Here is a 20,984-nt window from a genome sequence, read left to right as displayed (position 1 = left end):
CAGCGTTTACGAAATGAGAAACGTCAATCAATATTATATCATTTTATTGTCATTTTACGTCTTTTTAACAGCTATGCAATCCGTGAAATATGTACATCAATGTGTGACTTTTAAAATGTTATAAATTACATGCAATATACATCAATCTCATAAAATAGACATGAAACATATCTAACAATCATAAACTGCCAGTTATCGATAAAAATGGAATATGTACAAAAATGGCACGAATCTTAGTTATAAATAAAAATATATACACAATTATTACACGAAATCACACTCTATTCTGCGTACCCGTACGAGGAATAGAACGGTTGAAGCTTACAGTACATTCAGTCGATGGATATGCTTGAAAGAGGAATTGAATGAATTCTAACCTAGCAGGTATACTTCGTTTAGAACATCTATTAAGCTCACATCATGGACGTAAGGAAAAACTATTGCACATCGTCTAGCTAACACCGTATATGAAACATTCCTACTGACATGAAAAATGGACAACGCCTCGAAAAACTATTCGTCGTTGCATAATCTCGGTTATGCAATTAATTGATTTCAACTTTAGAATAGTATTGCCTAAAATTCAAACGTGATATGTCATTTCATTACATTAAATAATCAATTTATTATTATCAGCAAGATTGTTCTATTAAAATATCACACCTAAGTACCGAAACCTAAGCCGACGAGTCGGACAAGTCATCTTTCAACCAATCAGGTATGTTCCTCAAGCCTATCCTCTTCATTAGCTTGACCAGCGCCGTGTTGTGACTGAGGTAGTATCTCTGAAGCAGCTTGAGCGACTTCTCCTCCATCGGCGGGTACTGTCGGCCCTTGCTCCTGCCCAGACACTTGGTGTGATCCCCGCTGACCACCTGACAGTAGAACCCCTTCTTCGGGTCGAACCTCAAGTGGTCGGTGTAGTTGAAGAACGGCGTGATCTTGAGGAACTTCTGCATCTCGTTCATCACTTCGACCGGGTTCGACTTGAGCTCCTCGCCGTCGATGATGTGCAACGACTGCGGTGAGAAGAACGTCAACCAGCGCTCCAGATGCTGGGCGTACTTCCCCGGGTTAAGGCACCGATTTCGCAGGTCCCGCAGCGGCTTGGGCGCCGTGTCGCTCGCCGTTATCACCTGGTGGAAGCTGTAGTTGTTGGCGATGATGTCGCCGTGGGCCTTGGTGTGCTGGTACCAGGAGTAGGCGCGCTTCGCCGGCGAGATCAGAATCGTGACCAGCTTGGCGTGGGGCAGGAGCGCGTGCACCCGCTTCGGCACCAGCTCGCCGTCGAAGTACGTCGCGCTCTTCTCGAAGTAGAAGTGGGCGGAGGAGTTGGCGTCCACCGGGAAGAAGTTCATGTACCTGCGACAGACAGACAGCGTTTCCTCTCCCACTCGCGCTCCTCGCCACTCACCAGTCCAGTCCCCGGAGGTAGTTGTGGGCGTTGAAGAACTGGATCTCCTCGAACGTGTCCGGACTCGGCAAGTTGCTGGCTATGGCTGGATGCAGAGAGAGGAAAGTGTAGAGAGCCGTCGTGCCGGTCTTCTGCGGTCCGATCACCAGAAATTTCGGAAGAGAGTCGCACGATTTGTTCCTGGACCAGATCTTTTGGTGTCTGCTGTCGTCGCAGGGATTCTACAACAGCCGGGTCACACAGTTATCGAGACACCCAACAACAACTCACCCCCCACACCGGGTCGGTCTCACCCGGGTACAGCTTGAAGTAAGTCTCGGCTAGTTGGAGAGGTGGCGCTGAACTAAGCTTAATATTGGTCCAACATTGTATGAACTTGATTACAGATTCAAAAGTGTATAAACCTAACCTATCGTTCCCGTAGTTTGACATGTGCGTCATAAAAATATTGATCTGAAAATTGACAATTAATCGATCTTTCTTTGACCATCTACCACCGACACCTACAGGGTTGTATACTATTGTTTGAAAGAGTTCTCCTCCCTGTATAGATTCATCCAACTTCTCCCTTCCACCTGGATACTTGTCTATGAGCATCGTGTGTGTGAACAACCCACAGGTTTGTCTCGGCAAAACCATGATGTTCTTGTGGATGAAGCCACGTCTCAATCTACGACAAAACAAACTAATCCCGGGACTCTAAACGCCAGTTCATATTGGATGTTAACGTAGGATGGTATCTGCAATGTTTTGTCGTCGAACGCATGCGCATTTTCGTATCTTACGTTAGTTTTTGTTGGTCATTTTTACGTCCTGAAATGGACGCAAAAATTGAAAGTGTTGTTTCTCCATCATTTGTAACAATTACACACGCCTACATAAATCTGGATTTTGATCACTGCACTGTTAACTATTATGTAAAGATTGCCCAATATCAATATTTATTATGTAAATTGATTTTGTCTATCACTTATTATTTTCGAATAAATTTAAAACAGAAAAAAGAAGCAAACACAGAAATGATTATAAAATGTCAAAAATACTGTTAGTGCTTTTTGTTGCCAACCTAGTTTCCAGTTGGGGATTTTTTTTTCTCGCCAACTTAGTGCGCCGCTAGTGGCTCGCGATTGGAAAAAAAATAATTATCTGTGAACTTTACTGACGGAAGTTAACACATTAGTGCCTACTACACGAACGTACGAAATTGTTATGGTTGAAGTTTTGCGGTTTGAGCATAAATTGACAATTACATCCATTATAAACCGGTGTGACAGTCGAGATTTGCACCTGGCCGGCCTCAAGTGCGGATACTCCTCCGTGGAGGTGACCCTGATGTTCCAGACCTTCTTCCACGCCGTGTAGAGCAACTCGTGCACCGGATAGACACCGGAGTGGTGCGGCGCCACCGAATAGCCCGAATCGACCGGAATCCCCTTCATCTTGGCGAAATTCTTGTTCAACATCATGTCGTCCATCAACACGGTCAGGTTGTCGTACAAGTGGGGCTGCTGATGGTTCCACATGTGCGAGAACCACATGAACTTGTCGATGTTCTCGAGGATGAGGTCGTCGCCCTTGTCCTCCTCGCCGTTGCCGTGGTGGAAGTACTTCCCCGAGAACCCCAGGTTGAACTTGAAGCGCGGAATCATCGCCTGGATGCGGGCCTGGGTCGCTATCAGCGCCCTCACGTCTTCGGGCCGCAGCCTCGTGCCGATGTCTCCGACGAAGATGTCGTCGATGTCCACCAGGAACATCCTGTCGAGCGAGAGGGACAGCTGGCCGTGGCTCAGGTAGCTGAGGGAGTCGAGGAAGAGGAGGCGGTGCAGCCAGAACTTGAGGCCCGAGCCGAAGATGACGCGCTGGATGTTGTCGAAGAGGCCGTGGTCCTGGATCACGGTGGGGAGCGGCGTGCGGACGTTGCCTGCGACAAGGGGGCGGTTGGGGCGAGAAATACAAATAGAAGAGGAGAGACGTTTCGACTGTTTTGACGAGTCGAGAAATCAAACAAACCACTATCGCGGCTCGGCAAACATTTGCACATTTTGTTGTGATAAAAAAAATAAACATCGGGAGTTTCGGAGAAAACTGTCGAAATGTCGCACTGATTGACAGATTCCGGAATTACTTTCTGTGGGTTGGTAGTCGTCGTTCCTGTGGGCCCACTCCAGGGGCTCGTAGGTGGAATGGTTGGCCTGGAAAACTGTCCAGTCGTTTCCAGGCAGGTCCCCCCAGGCAGTCTCCCCCGCCCTCGTCAGGCGCAGGATTTGCGAGGCCGCGTTCAAAGCGGCATCCTGCAAATTCGCATTTGTACAGAATCTCACCGGTGCGACTCACCTTCACCTTCAGTTTCAGGTTGGTGTGTATGAACAGCGGAAATCCTTTGAGCTGCGACCCGACCAGGGTCTCCTCTTCCGGCGTTATAAATCCTATCATCCCGACGAAATACTCGCGGCAGTACTTGTCCAACAGCTCCCGGTTCCACTTGTCCATCTGCAGGTACTTGTTGAAGTTCTCGAAGACGATCACGCCGTAGCGGCCCTTGTCCAGGTTGGTCAGCACCGGGAGGCTCTTCCCGGCCACTTCCACTTTATACCTGAAAGACCAGCTATAGCGGGACTTCCCCGAAAGCGGTGCGGCCGCGGCCGAACCGGAGCAGTCTCGATTGACGCCCAAAAATCGTTGTGGTTCGGCCGCGGCCCCCGGCATCGCTCGTTACTTGATCCTGGTGTGGACGAGCAGCTCGGCGATGTCCCGGCCCAGCTTCGAGTACATCGTTTCGACGAAAACGAGAACTTTGGGGTAGCTTCTCAGTCTCGCTTCGGTTTTGTGGTCGTGGTTCTGCGGTATTCGGGGGCCGTTCATGACGCCGCATCGTATGTTCGGCTCGGGGCGGTTGCTTCTTTGTATGAAACTGGAAACGTTGCGATTGAGTCTATTTCGTCGGTTGGGCGAAAAACGGCGTCGCCACGAGAGAGTGAACAATTCCGTGGGCGCGGATCAAGGCGGCTTTGCTCGCTTAACCCCGGGGCTCGGTCCTGATGCGTGCTTATCTGGGTTCAACAGATTGCCGTCGACGTCGATCCTCTCCGGAAGAGATGCGTTTTTGACGCGACGGTGCGAACATGTTGTTGCTTGTTTTTAACGCACTATTCTAATCCAGAATCGGATATTTTATCCATTTGGGGACGATTCTTTAACTGTAAACTTTTTCACCGTCCCTCTTATCGCGTACCGCTTTATTAATATCTTCACATAAACCAATACTTTCAAACAAATCAAATTATACTTGAGCTTGTTGTGACTTATCAGGCCGCCATGTTTCAGGAGTTCCGATCATCTCAAAATAAGAAAAAAGAAACGAATAAATCAATCAATAAAGTATCGAGTATTCATATAAATTCCCGGTCAAAGTTGGCGTTGAAAAGTCGATTGTGAACGCATCAGCTGTTTAAATCTAGCTCAGCTTTTGCGTTGTTTGTGTTTTTACACCAGTGGTGCGTTCACAATCGACTTTTCAACGCCAACTTTGACCAGAAATTTAAATGAACACCCGATAGTTTTTGATACATTTTGGCGGCCATTTTAAAAACAAGTTTGTGAAAACCGCATTTAAAATTCTTCCGTCTTCGTTTACTTATTTCAAACAACCAACTTTGGGAATTTACGAAAAGAATTTTATTTAGAAACACGTTTTCGAAATCCTAGCTTTAAGAAAATACCATTAGAAAAAAATTGTTAATCGTGCTGGTGTATTTGTGTCGAACCGCGACTGTGATTTTCCATTGTCAGATATAAAAGGTTGCTATTTAGCGGTGATTCTTCCAAGTTATCTTATCTCGGTTATGAAACATGAAATACATCATTTTTTCCTGCCCATTCATCGACGATTATGATATTTTTAAATCCGTTCACACCCGGTGAACCGTTTATGTAACACCATTAAAAAGATTGATACGATTTTGACCCTTCCATGTCAATTTTTTATTACGTATTGACCTTGTGTTTTGATAATGTTTAAATATACTTTGGTCATTTTGGTTTCGACAGAAATAAACCCGACTTTCTAATTTTAAACGAAACAACACTGATATACACGGTGAACAATTGAAGAGCGTCAATATTTCCAAAATCAATCGAAAAGATAATATCACATCTTGAAACATATTTTTGTACGATTCCTTTGTCAACGCTATCTCCTAGATACATTTGTTTTTTTTTTCACGGAAATTTTTAGATAATACTCCATCATTCATAGCAAAGGGCTGATGAGGAAAGTAAAGGTTTTTCTACTTACTTAAAAGAGTAAATATTTTCCAACTCTTTCAAAATGTCTGGATTAGAAAAATCCCTGAAGCAATATAAAAAGTAAACACTGTACCAGTTTTAAGCAAATAAATGTAGACAAAAGCTAAATTATAATTGAGAATTTTCTCCTGTGTGAACGGATTTTGATAAACGCCACAAAACGAAACGTCAAGCTAATTTTAAAGATTTTAAGCGATTTGGAGCCTTTAAGGGGCTCGTCGAACAAAAAAATTCAACTCGTTCGTGTGTAAATTGGGCTTTTTTTGGCATGAGTGGGCCAGTTTAAAACTCGAGTGAAACGAGGGTTTTAAAGGTCCACGAGTTTTGTTTCGTTTTGACAAGTTGTGACATTTACCAAAATCCGTTCACGCAGGAGAAAATTCTCAAATTCTGACAGTGTCGAACAAAAAACTACTACATATTTATTGTGCTGATTGATTGTTTTTGAAATGTAAATTGCAACGTTTTTATTTTATTTTTCCGTAATGGATCATACAGCTGAATTTAAAAAAAAACCGGGAAATGTCAAAAAAAATTACACGTTTTTTTCCATTTTTGTCATAGTTTGAAAAATAGGTTAGAATTATTTAACGGTATGTCAGTTTATAAATAAATAATTCAATGACATTTTTAAAAATTATTTCATAGGTACTGTCAAGTAGACAATTAATTGGCAAATATTTAAAACCAAATTTACATTAGGAAAAATTTAATTTCCCGTTTTTTTAAATTCAGCTGTACTTGGATGGGTTTTGTTCATTTTGATTACACAACAAAAGCGTCGAAATTTATACAGTAGAAAATAATTATTTCACTTATTTTCCTGAAATTATTTTATGAATCGATTTGTTTTCGCTTAAAAAAAAACACTTTCTTAATTGGATCCCATCATAGTTCGATACTTAAACACGACCAAGAATAATTTATCCTTGTGACAAGGAAAGAAAGAATGAATTCTTGACTAACCTGTTTATAATTTCACTCGAATAGATGGAAAAATAGAAAGATATAAAATTTCCTTTTTATGCCCGACAGGTATTCTGCCCATAACACTTAAAATGTTGGAAGAAAATATTTCACGTTTGAGAAATCAAAATATTTGTTCTTTATAAAATATTAAATTTTCTCAGATTTTCTTTTTTCTATGGTCTACAGTTCGACATGTGAAAGAAAGTAATTTGGCCACTTTTCTACTTTGTGTACAAAACAAACAAAAATCATTAAAAAGTTCGCTTCGGCTTTTTTGAATTGACACAACAGTCCGAATTTTTTTTTAATTTCGAAAATTTTGAAAATCGCGCGTCTGGGGTAAACATCCAATAGAAAGCTTCCATTTGGTCCCATTATCATGGCAACGACAACAAACATCTCCGGAAATGTTTGGCAATTTCTAAAATTAATAAATCACTTTTTTTTTCTGTAGTTTATAACATTTTTTGATCACTGTTACTGCGAGAACTCGAATGTTGCTCGTTTGACATTTACGTATTTTATTTAAATACACCTCTTCTTGGAATTCTTTGGTGTTGGCGTGCGATTTTCTTGTCGAATCTCCCACGCGCGTGTGAATTAGTTTCTGTAAATCTTTCCTCATTTTGCACTCATTCTTTTGCTGTTGTACGGAAATAAAGCGCTCGTCTGCGACTCGTGCTTGCTTCCGGAGCCGAACAACTGTTCGTGAGCTCGAAAATTCTTCCGGAAATTTGTAATTCACTCACTCAATTGAGGATTTGCCCTCCCAATTAGTAAACTTACTGTTTGAAGATATTAGAACTAAAAATTAAACTAATCTTCTATTGTTCAATACCGAAATACGATTAAATATGATTTATCGCTGTTACAATGGAAAAAAGGAATAACAAATCCTCAACAAAGCTTCTTATCACTTCGCTTACGCAAATTGCAAATAATAATTTTATTAATACTTTCAGAGACGTTATAAAAAACAATTTTACGTTGGGGAAATGAAAATCAACTTTGTTCTTCGTCCCTGATAAAATGTTAAATTAAAAGATTGGCTTTTGCATTTTACAGTGTGATTTAAACAACACTTTCTGAAACTATTTTATGAGAGGACTTATGTTCGAGAAAAAATAATTCCTTCATTGAAAATCTTCCGTTGTTTAATAACGACTTACAAAAAAATAATGTATCACTGTTAAAATGGCAAAAAAAAGGAACAACAAATCCCCAACTAAGCTTCTTATCATTTCGCTCGAACAAATTGAAAATAATAATTTGAATACGGTTCGAGACGTTAAAAAAACGCAATTAATTTCATATTCGACCCAATTGCATAAAACCGAAATTATAAATCAATTACATTCTTCATGTTGACACTTATTGGACCATTTGTGGCAAATCAACAGAATATTGGAACTAATAAAATGTTGATTAATGTATATCTGCGGAGTGGAATTAACAGTCAATGTCAAAGGGATTTCACATTTAACGAACTGAAAACTACTTGTTTTACATAAACACAAAACTATTTGCATTAAATCCAACCTCATGAATATTTTATTTATTTTTTTAATATCGCAAATGTGACATTCACAACAAACTCGCAAACGCTTAAAAACTGGAAGTTCACTTTTCGGCGAAACAAGAAAAATTAAATTTCAATTTACTTTTTTAAATATCAAACCTTGGTAAATAGTCAAACAAAGTTTTTATTCCCGAGTGTTTGATTGTTCTAATCGAACTATACTATTGTTTACGTTTACCACAGTTAATAAAGCATAAAAAAATTAATTTATGTTTGACATTTCAAGGGCATCGGTGAACTTTTACGACTCACAAATCGAAAAAACCTTTAGCAAATGCCGACTCGTTGCTTATTGCAATTTTTACGGTACCTACGTTATGTAAATTATTATAACTCGTGCGACATATTAAATTGAGATGTTTTTTTCGGCGGACTGCACTCTAAACCGCTGGCACCCGATCCATTACCGATACGCACCTCGCGCGCAGTGTAAACCGCGCTTTAACCAACAATAACAGGGCGTAAACGCGGCTTTAGTCCAGCAGGAACAATCAATAAGTTTAGTTTTACTATGAATTATACGAGGCCACCGATGTAATGCCGTCGTAAACAAACGAAGCACTTGTTCCTGGTCTTGTCGGTATCGAAACGTACCGATTTCTTCGCGCTTTGTCTCGCCGAGATTCGTCTAAAAATACTCTAGGAAAGGTCGAATCAACAAGTTTTCGGCTGTACGATTTTGAAAACACGGAAAAAATCTGCTGACCATCACCGGTGCGCTCACCCCGAATCCAGAAATATCCGCAAAAATATTCCACGCTCGTTGGATTCGATGTTTTTTCACAGGAGCGATATCTCCTTTCACGACGGCTCATTAAGTATTCGTGTCAACAGAAAATCGCGACTGTGTAACAGATTGTCGGCGTTTCCCGACGGTCCCATGCGGTGTTTGTTTTCGGTGGGCCTGTAATTATTACCCTCGCTTTAATCGCTGTTTTGAGAGGCGTAAAATCACCAAGTTGTCGTTGTCGCGATTACGATTTGTGTTTGCGAGCTGGCTCATAGGTTCATGGCCCTCGATTGTGCTCGATTCGTTCGGAAAATCTGCGAAAAATGCCCCAACTTATTCGTTTAACGCGCGTCATTCGTTCATGACATCGATGCAGGCCGAGATTTACGATTTGGAGCGGTTGCGTCACATGCGAAAAATAACGTGTTCTTTGAATTCGGCGATAGCGCTCGTCTTTGATTTGGTCGGTCGTGTGACTCACCCCGAGAGATAAGAGGACGAGTGACCGATGTGCTGCGAGTAGAAGATGATGAGGAGGATGCTGACGAAGATGATGGCCACCACGCATTTCTTGAGGGTGGACGCTTTGTAGACGCAGTGGCTGCGCTTGCGAAAGCGGCGCAGGACCTTGTGCACGATTCGAATCTTCGGGACCCCCAGAAGAGGTCTGCCGTCTTCTCCCATCACCGACTTGTTAACATATGAGGTATGTGCTAGTGAGGCTTTGGTTGCGGAATCGACTAACGAAAATTATAAATATGGCACTAGAGCTAATCAACGTGGAATGTTTAATTCGAGATAGTTGCGGTGAATTAGGTATAACTTAAAATTTGGTTGTTTATTATCTCAGTTTGTCAATAGTCCTCCATTTGCTGTGCTTCCAGATTTCCAGGTTACACCGCACATGTACTCTTGCCATTTTTCCGGTGCACTTCACTATCGACATGATCACTTTTAACTTGTGCCTCGCATCGTAAATACATCACTCCCCCTTCGTGTCTTCGGCTCCTGAAACAACAACACCGCTGCATCTGACTCTCGGCCACGTTCAACAAAGACAACAATGCATCGTTAGCGATACAGACGATCACAAATTCGACGCCTGTTCCAACGTGAAATGCAAATAAATTGAAATGAATGGCTGGCTGACATCCACATTCATATCAATATAACCTCCAATTCGGACGATTCCATCCGGCGGGGCTCGCTCTCCCGCAGCCCCCACGTGATCCCCTCGACTGACTACACCGTCCCCAACGTGACCAAAAACGTGCAATTACCTATTTATTTCACAATTCACATTTTACATCACACTGACGAGTGAAGGATCTTGATGCGTGAAGTTAGCTCCCTGAACGCGCACCTAACCGCAGGACGTGCCGAACACGACTAACTTCGTTGCTGTTCGGGACGATGGGAAAGGCGCATCGGACAATAATAAAATTGTACAGACGCACTACATTAAAAATAATTTATTAACATAATAAGTTGGAACTCGTTCCGCTATTTGCGCTGTTAAGCCGACAAATGCCCCAATTTACCAATAACAATTATTTGTTGTAATGAAAAGTGGGCACCGGAGTAATGTCGGTCTTCCGCACCTCTGCACCGGTTCAAAATCGAAAGTCGAGGGGCGTGCAGACTCACACCACTACACCGGTTGACCACTTCAGGTATGTCGCGGTTGTTAATTTAATCAGACGTATTTACACAAACGGTGTTTGTTGACATAGGTTTGTTTGTTCGTTTTATCTTTCTATTTGTCGAGATTGGGTAATTGTCGTTTTCATTAAAAATAATTTCAACTGTGGGAACACGTGGCAAAGGGTCAAACGGTCATTTCTCCGAATTTAGACCAGCAGTGATTGGACGCGGCCTTGGGACTCGTCAACCGGAAGTGGTTTCGCATATTTTTTATCAATCATTTTGGGCAATTAACCGCTATTTACACTCAGATTTTATTGGATTTTGGCCGCTTTTATGTGGAAATGTTTACAGTTTCCTGTTTAACATGTGGGAGTTTGACATCTTGTCAAATTGATCCGGATCCAGTTTCCAAAAAATCAAGCATAATAATTAATTAAGATAATAGTAACGAAATGCAAAATAAGGTACTTTACTTCCGGAGTCGCCAGTAATGACTAATAATCAACATTGTCGTCTGCAAAAGGTGATGTCACCTGACAGGAATAATTTTGATCGTGATCGTGAAAAGACCGTTATCACAATTAATGTTTTCTGCTTTTGACCAAGCATCAGGAAGAAAACTCAAGAACTAATTGGACAGGTAGAGCGAGTGGATGGGTCCCAACACTCCCAACTGTTGAAAAATACCGTAATCTCTTGAAAATGTTTGTTTGCTTAATCCTCAGGTGTGTAGGTAGGTACATAAGTATAGTTGTTTCGTCGAAAAGATGAAAAAGATTTGACATTCTGCGAAAGAACAAATGATAGGACTTTTCGTTTACATTAATTTTTACGGAGTATCGGAAAGATACCACGTTTTATCGGTTTGTTTACGAAAAAAATTAAGGACGAGCTACTTTGAATGTCCCAAAAATTTTAGCGTCCAGATTTTTTTTTAAATGTCATTTTAAACACTTGATTAATTTTAGTCCCTTAATTTTCATTGTGTTGGCATCCCCTTTAATTTCAACTTGGCCAACTCTCCAGTCAACCGATGACCAGAACCCTCACCCAGAAAGGTAATGTAACGTCTATCCCTGTGCACACAGCCCAACTCCTCCATTGTGACCATAAACCGCGCTAACTTTTAACCCAATTCGCCCCATTCTGCCAATTCCAGTCATCGGTGAGTCCGGTTGTGTTAGTTTTAGTTTAATTGGGCAAGTTTGAAGACCGTCTGAGTGCAGGTGAGCCGCCCCGTGCCTCACGCACCCCCAAATCATATTTTTCATCCCCTCGTTAGCTGTCGCACCCTCGGGCCCCCTCTCGAGATGCACCGCCGCCTTTGTTCCGCTCGTAACGGCCTGTTTACATGCCATTTGCATGATCGCTGCACGTATGTCTGTGACGCAAATGGAAGCGGAATTATCTCGGGAGTCGATTAAGGCTGACTTGGATGGGGCCGCGTTTCGACGCACTTCTTTCAATTAGCGCAAAAACTCGTCTCGCGGTGATTGAAGTCGGCGGCCTTGGGTTGGCGCCCCTGATGCATCCGTCAAAGATCGCGGCACACTTCTTCGCGTTCGGAGGAGGAAGCGGCGGAGGCAACGACCGGCGCCTCTTCAGGCGATGACCATTTATTGAAGAAACGATTTACCGGCTTCCGGATCGATTGTGATTCAATAGTGTTTGCGGCGCTTCCAGATTTATATTCCAGTGAGCTGCCGCCGCTCGATTCGTATTATTTAACGTATGAGCGTACGAGAAATTTCCAAGCGGGAACTGCGGTTGGTAAATAAAATAATTCGACCAAAAACGGAGACTTTATGTAAGTGAGTTGCGAACAATCTGGAGCACCAGCGTTATGCAAAGAAATCAAAGCAACCTAATGTCTGTCACTTAAACGTCAACAAACGTCCAAACTGTCAAAACTTTTATCTGGCGTAAATGCGTGTTTTGGGGGTCACAGATCCTCACAATTTCTTTCAATTTGTGGCGACAAAAGTGATGAGGCAAGCTCAGAAGAAAAAAAATGTCGGAAATTGGTGTTTTTAACCTCGACAGGTTTGTGGGGATGAGTTCAAATTAGATAATTAGACTGTTGTGGCAAATTTTCCACAATCATTACCATGTAATGTAACACTCTTTATCCAATAAATGCTTTACGGTCTAGGAGAGTTACAAGAACTCACGTAAAACCGCAACTGACCCATTAAATCACTCACTCACCATCTACATCGACCATTAGATAAGTTCACTTGTCACATTAGCAAAGCCGCAATATTTCACGAAAACATCCATCCAAGAAACTCACAGACCATCAAAATTGCACAATTTTGGGTACATTTAACCAACTCCACCACCAAACTGGCTCCAATTCGTTGGTAGAGTTGTCACGATGAGGATGCTGTTGATTCTTGTAAGTGCTAATGGTAAATTTCCAAACGTTGGGAGCCTGTTTGGTTCGTGCAGACGACGAAAGCTTCTCCTTCCAGAAATTTAGAGGTCCTGTGAGTGGCGAAATTCATCAAGTTGTAGTTCTTGGACACTACCAGAACTCTTTGGACTACGTGGCCAAACCTGACTATCTGTACTCGTACGGAGTCCAGGATCCAGAGACTGGAAACGCGCAGACCCATAGAGAGACGAAGGATGGAGACGAAGTGGTAGGAGAGTATAAAGTGTTGCAAGCTGATGGCGTCTTGAGGATCGTCAAGTACACAGCTGACGCGAAGAATGGGTCTAGGGCCACGATTCGATACGTCAACCCGTGAGACTGCATTTGTGATTTCGTTGTGTTAATAAAAATATATAACGTTTGGAGTAGTTCTTATTTGGTAGTTTTTGCAGCGGCTGGAAAGACTGTACTCGAGCCCCCACGTGTGTAGCTGTCAACCCGAAGAAATTAACTTGGCTCGTCAAGCAAACAAGCCCAAGATCAATAAGGCGAAATACAACGTTCGCCGAAAACGCCCCCAAACCGCGTTTAAAATTCGCACATCTGTACAAATCCCATCGCTTCCGGCGGCCGCCCGTTGACTTCTCGTGGACAAGAACGAATTACGCAAGGCGAGTTTGTTGCACGTTTTATAGCCCCGCGCTTGATTCACGAGGGCAGGAAGTGATGCATAAGCACGGCGGTTTACGTCCGCGTCCACCAGATCGCGGAGAAACTTTATGTATGTGTGCTGGCATCGCTTTTCTTTTTCACTTAATTTTCCGTTATCTGAACGGCGCCGCTGACTAACGTTTATCCCTTTCACGCGCGATTTCCGGCGGCGTGTGCGGCTCCGGGAAAATCGAGAGGACGGCGAAATACCTAACACAATAATATATTTGCGCGCGGATGTTCCGCCGTCATGGAAAAGTCGATATCGGTAATCTACATCTGCTTAGGAGCGAACGCTCTCTTGGGAATTTCGTTTTTATGGCGGATGGCGCAGCGCAGCGCTGCGGATTTATTAGCGGCGCCGCTCGGGCCGACCAGCCGAGTTTTTAGGAGGCGGCAAATTTGGCCTAATTGCGAGGCCCACGGTGTAGCTGCGGTAAAAATGGACGACGACGACGAATACTTTCCCGATTTGACGGCTCTTCATTACCCGAGGATGATGTTGCAAAAATGATGTATGCAACTTGTGTACAAAGCTATTTTGCACGCGCGGGATTAAACGCTCGCGCGTGTATACTTCCCACTTCTAAAAAAGTTGTGGCGTACACACATGTTGCATAAATAACCATTATTGAAGAGTAAACGCTCGAGAGGAACCATAAATAAATAACTAAACTAAATAAACAAATATTTTTTCGGCAAATTCCACAACGAATTTAATTGTTGATGAGCATCGCTGAAGATCAAAGACCGGTCCGAATATTCGGTATAAATATACACATAACTTTGTAAATTTTCCATGAGGGATTACTACGGACAAATAGGTTTCTGCATACAAACCAGAGTAAGCAGACGTGTATTAAACTTTTACGGTTGCATGATTTGGATTTTAATTTGTCGCAACAGAGTTGAAGTGTTTGTCGTGTCTTAAATTAAATTGTGTTTCGTATAAAATGTCATTTAAACTGGGTGGCTTGAATTATCGCGCAAAGCAAAGTAGTTCTGGATGTTTCGAACAGGAACAAAAGGAAGGGTTTAGATCCTCTAAAACTGATTGCGTCTAAACAGACATATTAATTGGGCTGTGTGAGAAAAAAAGAAACACAAATGGGTGTTTTTTATTTGGGGCGAAAATGTTTTGATCTTACCCTGTAAATGAGTTTGTCGTGAGAGATTAGATAACAAATCACGACATTTTATGACTCGTTTGTGTTTTTAACGTTATAAGATCGTTCCAAAAAGTGCTAATTATCATTATTCCTCTTTATATCTATGAAATAAACTCTTTGTGTTGTATATTTATACTTACCAGGGGCACTAGAAAAGTTTTCAGACGCAAACTCCGAAGCAATCCGATTTCTTGTTTACCAGAGAAAAATCACTTTTTGTGTTGCTGTTTTCTGCAGTCTTTGGTACATTCTAACCCTTGTGGTGGAATTTACAAAAGAATATTTTCGTGTGATGCTTTTTTATTACATACTTTTAAAAAGCTGGATCGTGAAGTTAGATCCAGAAACGGTTTTTTTTTAAACAGTCAATTGGAAAACCGTCAACGTCCGAGAGACGTCAGCGATCGCCACGCCACACGGGCACCAGCGATTTTTTTGATTACATCTATTTGAAGTTGAAAGTTTCCGTTCATAATTTCGATATTTTCGACAACTCCCAACGCTTCGCATCGCTCGTAAAGTGAATATCTTGATTGGTGATCTGTTTCGTCGCGAAATTGCTTGGCTCCAGTTCCAAATCGCGACTAAATTTGCTCGTTTCTGTGTCATCCAACAAAACGTTTTCAATATATTTAAGGCATGGAGAGTATTGGAAAAACGCCACATCAATAATGCATTATACAGTATTTTACGTAAAGTATCGACAATTTAACATACAATTCGTCTCAAAGTATTCTATAGCAAGACAAAGAAAACAACCTCGAGATGGAAATATGGGAAATCGCAAATCGTGAAAACTACGATTAAATAATTCGAGTGAAAACCGTTTCAGTTTGTTTTTTATCAATCAATGAAAGACTTCAACTTGTCAAAAAATTTATTAACGATAATTTAATTCATGTATAAAAAATCCCATAAGCCGCGATGCATTTGTCACTTTGACATCGGATAAAGTTAGCCCTACTTTGCATCTGGATAAAATGTGCTTAAACTTCCATGGCAAACTTTTTCGAACCTGATTATTGTTTGTTGTTATAAACTTATGATAACGAGCCAACAATCTTATACATTGACACAGCTTGTAATAAATTGAAGTGCAAAATGGCCAATTCAATTTTTCATAATTACCTACCTATTATTTTTTATTATTCATTAAATTATCTCATGGAATTACGCTCGAGGTTTTTTTCGTCCAGGATAAAATTTCATTTTTTAAACGTACATAGATCAATTTAAATTAAAAGTGGATTTATCAACTTACGGCAAAAATCTCCCCAACCATTCGGTAAACTGGCATCCTCCCCAAATTTGGGCCATTTACTGTCGCGAGCAATAAATTTTGGTCGTCAATGTCACTTCAAAATTTGGTTAGATTGTCACAGATTAAAAAAAAATCCCTGCCTAATTATGCCCATGTCAACAAAGTGTCAAAAAATTGAGAAAAAAATGACAATTAATGTCATACAACATAATGATAGGTTATGATATTTACGACTGTTTTACAATGGAGCATTTTTGATTGCGTCAAACAATGACCTTGACGACCAAAACTTATTGCTCGCGACTGTACTTCCCAAATGTTTTTAAAACACCGGTGAACACTTTGTTTTGTCTCCAAAGTGAGGCATTTTCTCTTTATAACTCTGCCTGTGGCCTACGCTACTTAATCGTATTTTTTTCAATAATTATAATCTGACAGTGTCAAATTTTTTGACAAATTCAAAACGTCTGCTTTGAATGTTCAGTATTAGAAAAAATAAAACACTTTCATTGCAATACAAAAAAAGAAAATTCCCTAACAGTAATGTATATTGAAAATGGATGGAGTTTATAAAACTATAATTTCCTGCAAGGCAGGCAACCAGTACAACACATAAGCCCCATATAGTGGCGCACCCTATAAAACAAAAATAATGCTTAGAACTACGAATGCGGCTGGCCGAATAAGAGACGAGTCTCTTATGAATCTAGGAGGCCGTGGAATAAACTGTTCCTCCCGTTCCCCGCTTCTCCTCAGCAGCCGTCGAACTGAATAGTTACTAGCTACAAACACCAGAGGTCGTCACCTACACTTGTATTTGACTTTATTATATTTATGCTTCCCCTCTATCCTATACTCTTTGGGTAGATGATGGAGAAATGCTCTGCATTGTTGCCAGATGTTGATATCTTTTAGTTGGATGTGTACGATTCCAATACGTTTGTTAATTGATCTGTTTCTCTGGTTTAGTTTGTGTTTGGTGCTTTTTTAACTTTGTTTAGAAACAATGGGTGGTAAACGGGCTCCTGCACAGAGTATAATTGTATAATTAAATGTCCGTCACGTGATCTTAATTGTGAATTTTCTCTTATTCGATACAAATAAATAAGTCTGGCAACGTTGTACACATTTAGCACGGTGCGCGAAGCGATGCACAGTAGCACAGTTTGGGCGACGTAAACTAGGTACAGTTGCGGCCAAATAAAACTGGGCAGCAATTTTTTCTAATGTAAATCTGAATTAAATATTAAATCACCTGAAAAATCATCTCCTAGGAGATAACATAAAAAACTATTTTTCAAATTGACATCATCCGTCACTGATATGTTGTGCCACAGGTATGGGTATCTGGTTGCCAGAGAGACTTTCATTTTAAAAACCTGAATTACCAAAATTTATAAAGATGACATAAAATGTCAATTTAGTGGTCGCTTTTATTTGGCCGCAACTGTACAACATTACCGTAGGTCGGTATGAGGCAATCCCGGCAGGCCAAATATTGCGACACTTATCAAGATAAATAAATTATTACTTATGTAAGACTCGAAGATTATTGTTTATTACCTTTGACTAACTGTCTATGGACTAACTCTGGCGAGCACCGGATTTGTACTCCCAATAGTGCCAATCTTTGGTTACTAAATCGTTTTCCCCTAGATCAAGTGGCAGTGACAGGCCCGTAATGACACAATTTGGTGTACAGTTGGTTGCAAAAAAAATGGGAAACGAAAATTTTCCTAATGTAAATTTGGTTTTGGCCATTTGTTAATTAACTGTCTACTTGACAATACCTATCAAATAATTTTTAAAAATGCCATTGAATTTTGACGTTAATTCTAACCTATCTCTCGTAAGAAGGTTTCACACTATGAGAAAATTGTAAAAATGTGTCAATTTTATTCTGACAGTTCCCGGTTTTTTTTGCAATCAACTGCAACACCCGGCCTTTGCCCCGTATTGCAGCACCAGTAAAATCACTGAAAATCGGACTTTGACACGCAAGCATTCATCATTATGATCAACTTGACTTATAATAAATACAATTTCATAAATTAAAAAATACGTTTATTTACAGCTGGTTGCAAAAAAATCGGGAAACGAAAATTTTCCTAATGTAAATTTGATTTTGTTTATTTGTCAATTAACTGTCTACTTGACAATACTTATTAAATAATTTAAAACAGTGTCATTGAATTTTGACGTTAATTCTAACCTATCTCTCATAAGAAGGTTTCACACTATGCAAAAATTGTAAAAATGTGTCAATTTTATTCTGACAGTTTCCGTTTTTTTTGCAACCAGCTGTACATTAAAAAAACAACTAAAGATCATTCACAATAGTGATTAAGCGTAAGTCTTGCTGTGATATTCATCGCCTGTAGTTCGGTCAGGAGCAGTTTAGAATACAAACGTGGGGCATGGTGCATGGTGATACTCTACACTTGGGCAAAACTCTTGCAACTGTTGCACCAGTGCACCACCCACAGTAACCTAATGTGGACTCAAGTTGCAAAGAAATAAAGGCAGAACGGGACCAGAAAATCATAGTTTGGATTGAATATTTTCCATATAACTACAGTTTTGAAGTAATTTCAAATGACTAATGCCACAAAAATGCTGTTGCAAATGACAAGTGGTTCTTTGCAACTTGAGTCAATGTCTGTGACGCAAATGGAAGCGGAATTATCTCGGAGTCGATTAAGGCGTACGCGGATGGGGCGGCGTTTCGACGTACTTCTTTCAATTAGCTCAAAAACTCGTCTCGCGGTGATTGAAGTCGGCGGCCTTGGGTTGGCGCCCCTGATGCATCCGTCAAAGATCGCGGCACACTTCTTCGCGATCGAAGATCATTTGGAGGAGGAGCGGCGGAGACAACGACTGGCGCCTCTTCAGACAATGACCATTTATCGAAGAAACGATTTACCGGCTTCCGGATCGATTGTAATTCAATAATGTGCGGCGCTTCCAGATTTATATTCCAGGGAGTTGCCGTCGCTCGATTTGTATTATTTAATCGACGAAGCGGCGTACGAGAAATTTCCAAGCGGGAACTGCGGTTGGTAAATAAAATAATTCGACCAAAAACGGAGACTTTATGTAAGTGAGTTGCGAACAATCTGGAGCACCAGCGTTATGCAAAGAAATCAAAGTAACCTAATGTTTGTCACTTAAACGTCAACAAACGTCCAAACTGTCAAAACTTTTATCTGGCGTAAATGCGTGTTTAGGGGGTCACAGATCGTCACAGTTTCTTTCAATTTGTGGCGACAAAAGTGATGAGGCAAGCTCAGAAGAAAAAAAATGTCGGAAATTGGTGTTTTTAACTTCGACAAGTTTGTGGGGGTGACGAGTTCAAATTAGATAATTAGACTGTTGTGGCAAATTTTCCACAATCATTACCATGTAATGTAACACTCTTTATCCAATACATAAATGCTTTACGGTCTAGGAGAGTTACAAGAACTCACGTAAAACCACAACTGACCCATTAAATCACTCATTCACCATCTACATCGACCATTAGATAACGTCACTTGTCACATTAGCAAAGCCGCAACATTTCACAAAAACATCCATCTATGAAACTCACAGACCATCAAAATTGCACAATTTTGGGTACATTTAACCAACTCCACCACCAAACTGGCTCCAGTTCGTTGGTAGAGTTGTCACGATGAGGGTGCTGTTGATTCTTGTAAGTTCTAATGGTAGCAACGTGAGTGAAATTAATGTTTGCCAAATTTCCAGACGTTGGGCGCTTATTTGGTCCGTGCAGACGACGAAAGCTTCTCCTTCCAGAAATTTAGAGGTCCTGTGAGTGGCGAAATTCATCAAGTTGTAGTTCCTGGACACTACCAGAACCAGCAGTTTAACTCTTTGGACTACGTGGCCAAACCTGACTATCTGTACTCGTACGGAGTCCAGGATCCAGAGACTGGAAACGCACAGACACACAGAGAGACGAGAGATGGAGACGAAGTGGTAGGAGAGTATAAAGTGTTGCAAGCTGATGGCGTCTTGAGGATCGTCAAGTACACAGCTGACGCGAACAATGGGTTTAGGGCCACGATTCGATACGTCAACCCGTGAGACTGCATTTGTGATTTCGTTGTGTTAATAAAAATATAGAACGTTTGGAGTAGTTCTTATTTGGTAGTTTTTGCAGCATCTGGAAAGAGTGTACGGTGAGCGTGGTGGAGTGTACTCAAGCCCCCACATGTGTAGCTGTCAACGCGAAGAAATTAACTTGGCTCGTCAAGCAAACAAGCCCAAGATCAATAAGCCGAAGCACAACGTTCGCCGGAAACGTCCTCAAACCGCGTTTAAAATTCGCACATCTGCACAAATCCCGTCGCTTCCGGCGGCTGCCCCTCGACTTCTCGTGGACAAGAGCGAATTACGCAAGGCGAGTTTGTTGCACGTTTTATAGCCCCGCGCTTGATTCACGAGGGCAGGAAGTGATGCATAAGCACGGCGGTTTACGTCCGCGTCCACCAGATCGCGGAGAAACTTTATGTGTGTGTGCTGGCATCGCTTTTCTTTTTCACTTAATTTTCCGTTATCTGAACGGCGCCGTTGACTAACGTTTATCCCTTTCACGCGCGATTTCCGGCGGCGTGTGCGGCCCCGGGAAAATCGAGAGGACGGCGAAATACCAAACACAATAATATATTTGCGCGCGGATGTTCCGCCGTCATCGAAAAGTCGATATCGGTAATCTACATCTTAGGAGCGAGCGCTCTACTTAGAATGGCGGATGGCGCAGCACTGCGGATTTATTAGCGGCGCCGCTCGGGCCAACCAGCCGAGTTTTTAGGAGGCG

The 20,984-nt window shown here is 41.4% G+C and overlaps 3 protein-coding genes across 4 annotated transcripts in view; 2 read left to right on the top strand and 1 right to left on the bottom strand.

Moving 5' to 3' along the window:
• Nucleotides 1-27: 27 nt before the first annotated feature.
• Nucleotides 28-9,681, bottom strand: sfl (N-deacetylase and N-sulfotransferase sfl). The gene is made up of 9 exons (XM_069047919.1): nucleotides 9,479-9,681; nucleotides 4,131-4,325; nucleotides 3,755-4,007; nucleotides 3,540-3,705; nucleotides 2,702-3,335; nucleotides 1,922-2,084; nucleotides 1,685-1,867; nucleotides 1,415-1,635; nucleotides 28-1,362 (listed from the first exon to the last, which is right to left on the bottom strand). The coding sequence occupies exons 1-9, from the start codon at nucleotides 9,679-9,681 to the stop codon at nucleotides 678-680; spliced, it is 2,703 nt and encodes a 900-aa protein (XP_068904020.1). The 3' UTR covers nucleotides 28-677.
• The window catches only part of LOC138131156 (larval cuticle protein 1-like), a 21,565-nt gene continuing 10,144 nt past the window's right edge, over nucleotides 9,564-20,984 (top strand). Inside the window, exon 1 of the mRNA XM_069047988.1 lies at nucleotides 9,564-9,703. The gene's annotated coding sequence lies outside the window, so the exon portion shown is untranslated. The remainder of the gene's footprint in view (nucleotides 9,704-20,984) is intronic.
• LOC138131164 (cuticle protein 19-like) lies at nucleotides 10,632-20,296 on the top strand. Of its 2 annotated transcripts, none has more exons than XM_069048002.1 (3): nucleotides 10,632-11,702; nucleotides 13,119-19,856; nucleotides 19,910-20,296. In XM_069048002.1, the coding sequence occupies exons 2-3, from the start codon at nucleotides 19,836-19,838 to the stop codon at nucleotides 20,249-20,251; spliced, it is 363 nt and encodes a 120-aa protein (XP_068904103.1). In that variant the 5' UTR covers nucleotides 10,632-11,702; nucleotides 13,119-19,835; the 3' UTR covers nucleotides 20,252-20,296. The 2 variants fall into 2 exon arrangements, with proteins under 2 accessions (XP_068904103.1, XP_068904102.1); XM_069048001.1 differs by having other exon boundaries at nucleotides 10,923-13,042.

This window comes from Tenebrio molitor, chromosome 5 (genome assembly GCF_963966145.1).
Source record: "Tenebrio molitor chromosome 5, icTenMoli1.1, whole genome shotgun sequence".
Lineage (NCBI taxonomy): Eukaryota > Metazoa > Arthropoda > Insecta > Coleoptera > Tenebrionidae > Tenebrio > Tenebrio molitor.
This window is presented reverse-complemented; position numbering and strand designations above follow the sequence as displayed.

Excerpts from the sequence above, each read along its gene's own strand:
- sfl (XM_069047919.1), bottom strand. The coding sequence starts at position 9,681 with ATGGGAGAAGACGGCAGACCTCTTCTGGGGGTCCCGAAGATTCGAATC. Across the intron at positions 2,085-2,701 it reads CCGCACTTGAGGCCGGCCAG|ATTGAGACGTGGCTTCATCC; the intron begins GTGCAAATCTCG and ends GTTTTGTCGTAG. Across the intron at positions 1,636-1,684 it reads AGACCGACCCGGTGTGGGGG|AATCCCTGCGACGACAGCAG; the intron begins GTGAGTTGTTGT and ends CGGCTGTTGTAG.
- LOC138131164 (XM_069048002.1), top strand. The coding sequence starts at position 19,836 with ATGAGGGTGCTGTTGATTCTT. Across the intron at positions 19,857-19,909 it reads TGAGGGTGCTGTTGATTCTT|ACGTTGGGCGCTTATTTGGT; the intron begins GTAAGTTCTAAT and ends CCAAATTTCCAG.